Source organism: Tetranychus urticae, chromosome 2 (assembly GCF_039701765.1).
Source record: "Tetranychus urticae isolate SD_2017Ah chromosome 2, NJAU_TeUrti_SD_1.0, whole genome shotgun sequence".
Classification (NCBI taxonomy): domain Eukaryota; kingdom Metazoa; phylum Arthropoda; class Arachnida; order Trombidiformes; family Tetranychidae; genus Tetranychus; species Tetranychus urticae.
Window position 1 is genome coordinate 13747904 of NC_142959.1, and position 10134 is coordinate 13758037.

Here is a 10134-nt window from a genome sequence, read left to right on the forward strand (position 1 = left end):
TATTTCTTATAATTACATAGGTATGGTTTGTTTTTTTCAAATGGCTTTAATGTTAACTAATCTAGTGTGTGTAGTTTGTTGATTCTATTTGCGTTCAACTTTGTTTTTTATCTACCAATTTAATCAAGCTCTAATTTATCGTGTTACACGAATAATGGCCGATGTTTCAATGACATGTGATTTAAAATTTGATGTGGTTATGGAAGAATTGGAACAGAAGGAGTTGGAAACTAAGGATATCGAAGCAGCTGACTATGAAAATCTTCTCGCCATTTATCTAGCCAATAATGATACTTTTAATGCCAAATTTCTTTGGAAAAGGATACCCCAAACAATTAAAGACTCATCTGATTCTCTTAAAGCAATATGGGACATTGGTAAAAGTCTAATTCAAGGTGATTATGCTGCTATTTACAGTCAAATTGATTCAAAAACATGGCCATCTCATTTAACTTCAATCATGAGCCATCTGAGGAAAGAACAGCAATCCCGTATTATACATTTAATAAGTAAAGGTTATACAGCAATCAGTCTGAGTGATGCCATGCAGATGACTGGATGTACAACAGAAGAAGAGATTATAAAACTGGGTGAATCAGCAGGATGGAAGATCGATGCTCCATTTGGTTTTATAATATCCAAGAAGGTCCTTCACGACGAAGAAAATGTCTTTTCGTCTAATCAAGAGCAGTTAGAAAAATTGACCGATTATGTTTCTTTCCTTGAAAATCATTATTAAATGTTTATATTCTTCTTTTTTCCACCGTAATATTTATAAACTACGTAAATATTTTCTTTACTGTCAAACATGTAAAGAAACAGAAATTACTTCTTTTTATATGCAGATCATCTGTTGAACTAACTTGCGTTTATAAAATAAATCAAAATGATCTGGATAATTATTTTCACATTCAGAATAAAATTACCAAGCCTTCTTCAATCGATATCAATACAATCGGTTATTCATATTTTATCAATACTTCCAATCAGAAATATTTTCAACATTCACTCGTATTATGACTCATAGAGTCTCATAATAAAATCAAAATGCCCATGTAAAGAAGTTTCACGGATTTGTGTATCAATGAAGGAGATAACATGATGGTTGAATGAAAGTTTCACCTTATTTATATATTAAAATAACGTTTATTGCTCAACAATTGACTCGATTTCAGGGAAGCAAGGAAATAAATGATCAGAGAAAACAGTAGAAAAAAAAGGTTTGTGCACTAAATAAGGTGTTTATGTATAGTACTAAATATTTGTGCACTAACTTTGAGGAAATAAAAATGGTCGTTAAACTTTCTTTTTATCCGTCAACACCCTAACAATGGCACCGTGACCACTTTTACGAAATATTTTATCATGCCAGACCAATAAATTGGATGAAGATCCTTCTTGTGGGCTTTCAAAACCTTTGTAAACATATTTCATTAACAGATCAATCTGGTCGGTGTCAAGTTTGTCCACAATCCTATCAATATCTCCCGTCTTAACAGCCAAGAAAACTTGCATGATTAAATTGAATGCCAACTCTTTGATAGCAGAATCACCAGAGGATTGAGGTTGAAGATCAAATATAGATTTAATGGCTTCATAATGTTTACCAGCAGAGCACAATTGTAAAATCTCCTTGTCATCTAATGAAGTTCCTGATGATTGGGAAACCACTTGATCATCCTCTTTAAACACATCATCATTGAAAGAATCAATGTCGATTTTCCTGAAACCAGAAGATACATTAGTAGCCATTATAATGGAACAGTAACAATTAAAAAATAAAAAAATGAATTCTCAGTTGACAATCTAACCGAACAAACCAAAAACTATTTCCTTTGGTGTCAAAAATTTCATCTAATATGAGCTTTTTCAATACGCCCTCTGGCTGGCGCGAAATCCAAAAAAGAAACCCAAAAATAGCCAACAAATGATTAAATCAATTTCCCTAATAATTAAATCTAATAAAATTAATAACAATTTTCCAAATAAAATAAAATCTCAATCCTGAAGGAACCAGCCATGAATAGGAAACAAAATTTCCTTGCTTAACTAGCATCCTTCATCAAATGGCACCTAAAGTAATTTGGTTACAATTTTCTGGTATCTTTTTACCCAATTAATGTAAAAAAGTGAAACTAATTTCCATTGAAAACACAAAGCACAATAATCAATGTCAAAAATAATGAGCGGACACACTGAAACAAAATATCAATGTTGTTGGGCCAATGTTTAGCAAATTGATTAGCAAGACCTTAGTTAAACAAGGTGTGTTGTTAATTACAATTAAAAATTGTTCAACTTTCGACCCAGAAAAAAAAGAAAGAAAGAAAGAAATGAAAAATTATCAGCAAACGTTGAATCTTCACGATGGATGATCAAGTTTGTTTTCTGAGCAATATAAAGTACTCATTAGCCGTCGGCTAATTGCACTGAATTTGTTAAAATTGTAAATTCGTGGCAACATTAAAGGTCCAATCAAACCTTGATTATGAAAAGCAATAATTATCCCTAACTGTTTACATTTACAACTAATTATTGATCAATCTAATCAGATATGAAACATTTGAAACAAAAAACAAATTGTAAACCAGAAAACAAAACAGCTGAATGACCAGAAAAATTGGTTAACCAAACAACATAAAAAGCAATAAACAAACAAATGTAAAAATGATCAATCAACGTAATTAGAGTTAATTGTTGATTAATCTCTGTGGTTAAATATTTAACATTTGAACCAGGAAAATGTTAACCAAAAGACAATAACAATCAATGAGATTACAATTTAACCTGAAACAGTTATCATTATTTTTTAAGATTAGCTCAAGATTAAAGTGTTACAGTTAACCGTTACAGATTAACCAGTAAATCACACGGGAAAGTTGAATCAAATATTACAATTGAAATTAAATGTTAATACACAGTTAACAAGATCAAGTGTTTAATAATACAATCAGTTAATAAGCAAAGTTGAATTGAGTTTCAATTTTAAGAAATGAAAAGGTTAAAGTTAATATTGAGGTGATGAATGAAGCTTTTATTAACAGTTAATTGTTAAGGTTAATTTATCGTATTTGGATTTATGCTTTTCGCTATTGAACCTTTTTTTGAGTTTACCTTTTTTGATTACTGCTCTTAATTACCATTTCACAGTTAATCAGTTAATCTTTCATTTCAAGATTAACCATTGAAATCGTAAAAAAAAGACAACATTTGCTTAAACAAGTGTTAACAAGTGATTAGATTAGTCTCAATGAATAATCTAATTTGTATTCAACTCACAAGCAAAATGTATCAATGGTAATTAAAAGAATCCTTTGATTTACCAACAAGACTTGTTTGATTAATGAATGTTTATTGTTGTATTGATGGTTGATTGATGATCAAGTTATTGTTAAAAGACGGAAGCAAATTGAACAATTTAATTTCAAACTTGAAAATCTTTACATTAACTCAACCTACAAATGATTTTAATCGTTTTTTTTCAACTCAAAACTGATTATCACATCATTTTTATATGATTATGTAAAACATTGATTTAAAGGTAAACACTTGAACAACATTATTATTGAAATTTCACTATCGATCCCATCAATCAACACAATTAATCAATAAAGCGAATAACTTTTATCTTATTTTAATCAAAAGAAGGTGAAGAAAAGAAATGAATTGATCAATAATCAATTGATCAACAGTTGGTAATTGGTTTCAATTATAAACACATAAACCTTTTCTGGTTACCTCACAGTTGGATTGATTTACATGGTAAACTGATGAGTTTAATTAAATTGTCTAATCAATGGGTAACCCAAATTTCGGGTAAAGATGAGCATAAATTGATTTCAATTCAATTTATTCACAATTTTACTGATTTGATGAAAAAAATTGGAAAAAGTGTTTGAAACGTCAAATGATTTAAAATAATGATAACCATTTGCTGTCAACTCTCGGTAAAATTGATCTCAATTGGAGGCTTCATTTTAGACGGTTCAATTGGAGCAAATTGTTGAGACCAGAAAATGTTAATGAAGATGATCTTAATTGATGAACGGGAGGAGATGAGGAAAAGTTGAAGTCCGATCATGTATTGGATATCAACGGAATTGGCCAGTTTCCTTCATTGGTAAGAATCGTAAATGAGAGAGAGAAAAGAAGAAAATTTTTCCATCAAAGATTTTGATTAACATTTGATTGTAATTACAACAGTAAACTCATATCTAGAGGTAGAACCCTGAAGGCCCTTGCTGACCTCATTGTCCAAGTCAAAGGTTGACTGATCAACATCTCAACCTTGATTGTATTACAGAGTTGGCAAAAAAGGTCAAGATTGGTAAATTTGTTTTTTATGGTAAAAATGTAATTTAAATGCTGTCTTTACTTCAATCAAATGCAAATTGGACTTTCACTTTTCGGACAATCAATTCAGTTCAATTTGTACCTTTACAGAGTTGAATTGAAGGTTCAATTCAATAATTAACAATTTAATAATTGGTCTTGAATTGAATTAAAAAAAGAGGAAAAATTGTTTCCTTTTTTTTCTCATAATCTGATTTATCCTTGGGTTAGATTATTGATTAACGACACTTTCATTTGTTTTCAATATCATTTTTCAATATCTCCAATAAAATGGGTTTTGTTGTTGCTCTTGATTATTCATGATTAATCAATATTGTTTGATTATTACGATTTAAATTGAGTTCAATTTTACGATTATCTGTCTCGACTCTTCTGGTGGGAAAATGCAAACTTTAAATGCGATTTTTGGTACTTTTTGTTTTGTTTTTTTTTCTCATCTTTTGTTTTTAACTTTTGCAATTTAATTACGAATGTTTGTTATTAATGTTACTGTTGATTACCGATTTACCTGGAGGCTTTCAATCACGACTTTTGCCTGAGTCCATCGATGATCGATCGATGGTCAAAACAAAGGAAAAACTGAAAATAATTGAGTAAAAATATCGACCCTTTAATGGTTAGTTTATCGGTAAATTACAGTCGTTTCAAGAGTCAATTTGTGTCACTTTTGGTTTTTTGTATTTTAAAAATAAATGATTCAAATCAAGGCTAATAAATGATTGGATTTAATTGTTGCATTCAAGGTTGTCATTTATTGAAATTATATCAATAAAAGTGTTAAAATTAATATCAAATTGAATGTAAAATATTGAGATATTGATAATGCGTTTGAGGATGGAAAAGGTTTATTCATAAGCAAAGACGATCAACTTGGTTGATATGAGAATTGAAAATGACCAATTTGCTGGTTTAATATTGATGTTATTAAATGATAAAATGTTGATTAAAATGGCTAATGTAATGTTTAACAATATCATTTGATATAAGACAAATTAACATCATTAAGTTGAATCTTGTTGAACAAAGGAAAAGTCGTTAACTTGTTGAAAGTAACAGTTAATTACAATACAAATTAACAATAATAACATTGTCCAAAAGTCAATTTAGTCTCCTATTCATTTGATATGGTCTTTATTGTGATAATATTAAAGTGTTAATGTAAATTCATAATTTGAGATAAAATAAATTGTTGCAAGGTCAGGAAAAATATATATATATTGATCAATATCGACTGGGTCAGCGCTTGGACAGGCTTAATAGCGGTTGTTCAAGTGCTGCAATTGAGTTTTGATTAATTTGATTTTGATGATGAAAATGAGTGAGTAAGGGGAAAAGAGAGAGAGAGAAGAGGGAATGAAAAATAATGATAAATTAAAATCTGGTTTAAGGCCTGAGTGAAAGTGATGCTGAAGTCGATATATTGGTTGGGTATAGAAAGAAGGAGGAGAACGAAGAAGATTATGTTCAACATGGAGAGAGTTTAATCATAATCGACTGATTAACATAAAGAAAGATACTTAATCTGTTCCTTGTTCAGTTCAATCGATAGCTACATTTGGGAATCAAAAATCGCGCCCACTTTTCTTCTCTTTCTTTTTTCTCTTTCTCTCTTTTCTATCAATATGTAATATCAATTGGTCAGCCCAGTTTTTTACGGTAAATTTTGTTTTTCTTTTCTTTCTCTTTCTTTACTCGCTTTTATTATAATTTTAATATTATGCATAATATTGGACATTTGGTAAAATCGTTTTATAGTTCGGCCTTTTTCGGCTCTTCTGTATTTTATATAAAAAAAGAGGAATCGAAGTTGATGTTAAGTCATTTGTAAATTGTTCATTGGCTGGAAAAGTTGAAGTTATATTTTTTTCGTGCAAATTTAGTTTTCTTCAAATTAACCATGTTTAAAGTAAGTAATTTTATTGGTTTGCTGAGTTTATAAATTGTGTAAATTGAAGTTTAAGAAACGGTTGAAAGATGTGATTCAATCAATACGGAATACCATGGATAGTGTGCTTGGATCTCCTCTGTTATTTCAATTGGACTGCTAGTTCATTTGAGTGCTTCACTTTTGTTGTGATTGATCTTCGATTTTTGTAGATTTATAAGTTTACTTTCATCAACTTGTAACCCAAATGGTCTCATATTTTCTTCTTCCATTTTCTTTGCATTGTCCATAGATTTTACTGGTTTTACCCTTATTGGGAATGACTTTGGCTGATTACGGGCCACCACCAGCTCCTTATCATCCACCTTCACCACATGCATATTCACCCAAATACGAGCCAACTTATCCTCGATCAGATCCTTATAAACCAGCAACTTACAAGCCATACAAAGCTCGTGAACCAGAAGCTTTTGGATACTCTCATGAATACTCCCATGATGTTGATCTCCCAAAAACTTATGCTCCAAGACCATACAAGCACGACTACAAACCAGACTACAAACCAGACTATAAGCCAGACTATCAACCCGAATATCAACCCGAATACAGACCAGCATATAAACCAGAGTACAAGCCAGAGTACAAGCCAGAGTACAAACCCGAATACAAACCCGAATACAAACCAGAATACAAACCAGAATACAAGCCCGCTTACAAGCCAGAATATAAACCAGAGTATAAACCAGAATACAAACCAGAATATAAACCTGCTTACAAGCCAGAACATAAACCCGAATATAACTCAGAGTACAAGCAGCCTTACAACTACGGATACCAAGTTGATGACGGATATGGAAATGTCCGACATCAAGGTTAGTCTAATGTGAAAATTGAATTCATAAAAATTTAAAAGCTCAATATAAATAATTTTTAATGTTTTCCCTTTTCAAATTTACAGAAGAGAAAGGAGATGATTATGGAAACAAAAAGGGTTCATACGGGTAAGTTGCTCCTTAATTATAAATTGACGCTGACTGTAAAATGTCAATGACTGGAAATTAAAGTTTATATTAATCAAGCATAAAATTAATCAATTAATTTTTTCATTTTTCAGATACACCGATGCTTATGGAGTATACCGGGTTGTCGATTATGTTGCTGATGAATACGGTTTCAGAGCAACTATCAAGACTAATGAGCCTGGAGTAGTTAAGAAGCAACCTGCTGGTGTTAGTCTTGAAGTTAACGAGCCACCAAAGGGACTTCCAGCTCATTACAAGCCTGACTACAAACCTGACTACAAGCCAGAATATAAGCCAGAATACAAACCTGACTACAAACCCGAATACAAGCCTGAGTACAAGCCTGAATACAAACCCGAATACCAACCAGAATACCGACCAGCCTACAAACCAGAATACAAACCACAACATGCTGAATACAAGTCTCCAAGTTACCGACCAGCATATGAACCAAAGACTGTTGAACATTACCCAGTCGACTCATACAAACCAGCCAGCTACCCTAAATCACATTATTACCCAACCAGTCATTACACTGGTACATATGGACCTTCATATGGTGCAGTCCAGTACCGTCCATCAAGCTACAAACCTCAATATGTTAAAGAACCTTACACTCCAGCACACAACTACAAGCCAGTGCCAACCTATCAACCACTTCCAACTTACAAGGAACATCAATCATATCGACCAGCAAAGGTTCACTACGCTGAAGAAGATCATTACTGATCTAAATTTTTAGAAAATGATTTTAATTCAATATTCATTATGAAATGAGATGAAAAAAATTAATCTATTTTAAGCCAAAAAAATTGCATTTTCATAAATATTATTGGAATGGAAAGGTAAAGCAACGAAATGGGCGATTGTAAAAATTTGAAGCTCATTTGATGCAATCGATTCAAAACTGGCTCATTTTGCATCGCTAATTTCCCCTTTCTTAGTCTTCCCGTTCCCTCATCATAATCATATTCAAATATTTTTTATACTTGTTATTAATTGTAAATCGAATGCAATAAAATCAATGCTTTTCAGCAAGTAATAAGTTAATATCAAAATAATGTTTCTTAAAATTTATTGACTTGCTTTCAACTAAAAGAAAATTTATGAGTTACTGCTTCAGAATTTTGAATGAATAAAACTAAAAATTGAAAATGGAAGATGAATTAAAGTTACCAACTTCGTGGTTATTCATTTGTTTGATATGGATAACCACCGGCTTCTTCTCGTCCAATCATTAAAATATTGATAGCCTTACATTAATAGTTATGAACCTCCTTCTGGGTAAATTGAAAAATGGAAGATAAAAGATTCTCTGATCGTTAGTTTTCGAGAAGATCGATGTCAAAGTTGAAATTTCGATCGCTTTCCATACAATTATGGAAGTAGATTTTTGCCTGAAACTTATTTTACTGATTTAACTTTTGATATTCAACCATAAAATGTACTTACTTTGAGAAATAGAACTTTTCTTTTTTGTAAACCACATAAGTTCGATTTTGAGTTAAACCGACCGCATTTTGTGACCATAAGAGTTAGAGAGTTGAAACTGAATATTTGTCGATAGCAATTATTGGTACACATCATGGATTACATAACTTTTTCAATACAACAACAGTTCTCTTTATTTTGGCCATTGACATTAAAACTTTGAGGTTCGATATTTCGAGTATGGCATCACCTACAGTCTTCATTCTTTCACCGATTTACTTCTTTGCTAATCAATAATTTAATTCAATCAAATAACTTTTCATTAGCTCATTCTGGTAACGATTTCTGAGCTTTAAATGGACGAGAAACAACTTATTCAACAAACTAAACTCATATTAATGCATATCTTGGTAAATAAACCAATTTTCTGGTTAAACCTGCAAATGAAAGGCAAAGAATGCTGCAAAAACCTCGATCTTTTGAGTAAAGAGTTGAGACTTCGTAGGTTTGTAGGTACATGAAAACTAAATCTATTGGTACAATTAAAGAATTCATCCGATGGACAGTTTTCAAGAAAATCGAGGTCAAAGTTGAAACTTCGATCGCCTTTTGTTCAGCTATTGAAGAAGGTTTTTTGAGGAAACTCATATAACTCATGTATCTTTTAAAGACCAAACAGAAAATGTTCTTATTTTGAGAATTAATATTCTCTGTTTCCTTCAAAGCAGATCAGTTCGATTTTTAATTAAACCGACAGCATTCTGTGACCATAAGAGTTACATGGATGGAACTTATTATCGATCTATAAAAATTGTTTGTAAACATCTTGGCCATAATAATTTTCTCAATTCATCTTCAGTTCTCTTGATTTTGGCCATTAACCCGAAAACTTTGAGCCTCAATATTTCGGTATCGCTATCATCTACAATCCTCATTCTTTGATCAAACATTGAATTGCATTATGGCCTATGAAATATTGAAACATTGAATTATTCTCTGTCCCGTAAAAAAAGTCATAGCACCGTATTAAGATTTGAAACTTGATTTATAATGTTCAATGGTTATAAAACACAAATCTTATACGTTAAAAGGGTATTCATTATTAAATGAATAGGCTCAAATTTTATTCGATATTCAATCATATGCTGTTATAGTCCATAATGTAATCTAATGATTGATTAAAGAATGATGACTGTAGGTGATGCCATTCTCGAAATATCGAGACTCAAAGTTTTCGGGTTAATGGCCAAAATCAAGAGAACTGAAGAGGAATTGAGAAAGTTATTCAGGCCATAATGTTTACAAACAATTTTTATAGATCGAAAATAAGTTTCATCCAAGTAACTCTTATGGTCACAGAATGCTGTCGGTTTAACTAAAAATCGAACTGATCTGTTTTAAAGGAAACAGAAAATGTTAATTCTCCAAATAAGTCCATTTTCT

General features: G+C 31.2%; 3 protein-coding genes across 3 annotated transcripts; 2 read left to right on the forward strand and 1 right to left on the reverse strand.

Moving 5' to 3' along the window:
* Window positions 1-39: 39 nt before the first annotated feature.
* Window positions 40-944, forward strand: CSN8 (COP9 signalosome subunit 8). Its single transcript, XM_015933781.3, has one exon. The coding sequence runs from the start codon at window positions 155-157 to the stop codon at window positions 737-739; it is 585 nt and encodes a 194-aa protein (XP_015789267.1). The 5' UTR covers window positions 40-154; the 3' UTR covers window positions 740-944.
* Window positions 945-1123: 179 nt separating this feature from the next.
* Arpc5 (Actin-related protein 2/3 complex, subunit 5) lies at window positions 1124-1864 on the reverse strand. Its single transcript, XM_015933792.3, has one exon. It carries the CDS (start codon window positions 1750-1752, stop codon window positions 1297-1299), a length of 456 nt encoding a protein of 151 aa, XP_015789278.1. The 5' UTR covers window positions 1753-1864; the 3' UTR covers window positions 1124-1296.
* Window positions 1865-6178: 4314 nt separating this feature from the next.
* LOC107369492 (uncharacterized) lies at window positions 6179-8318 on the forward strand. The gene is made up of 4 exons (XM_015937457.3): window positions 6179-6259; window positions 6531-7110; window positions 7197-7239; window positions 7353-8318. The coding sequence occupies exons 1-4, from the start codon at window positions 6251-6253 to the stop codon at window positions 7987-7989; spliced, it is 1269 nt and encodes a 422-aa protein (XP_015792943.2). The 5' UTR covers window positions 6179-6250; the 3' UTR covers window positions 7990-8318.
* Window positions 8319-10134: the final 1816 nt, after the last annotated feature.

Bases quoted from the DNA above. Each gene is read 5' to 3' on its own strand.
- LOC107369492 (XM_015937457.3), top strand. The intron at 7,111-7,196 runs GTTAGTCTAATG...TCAAATTTACAG, and splicing joins TGGAAATGTCCGACATCAAG to AAGAGAAAGGAGATGATTAT. The intron at 7,240-7,352 runs GTAAGTTGCTCC...TTCATTTTTCAG, and splicing joins AACAAAAAGGGTTCATACGG to ATACACCGATGCTTATGGAG.
- CSN8 (XM_015933781.3), top strand. From the start codon at position 155: ATGGCCGATGTTTCAATGACATGTGATTTAAAATTTGATGTGGTTATG.
- Arpc5 (XM_015933792.3), bottom strand. From the start codon at position 1,752: ATGGCTACTAATGTATCTTCTGGTTTCAGGAAAATCGACATTGATTCT.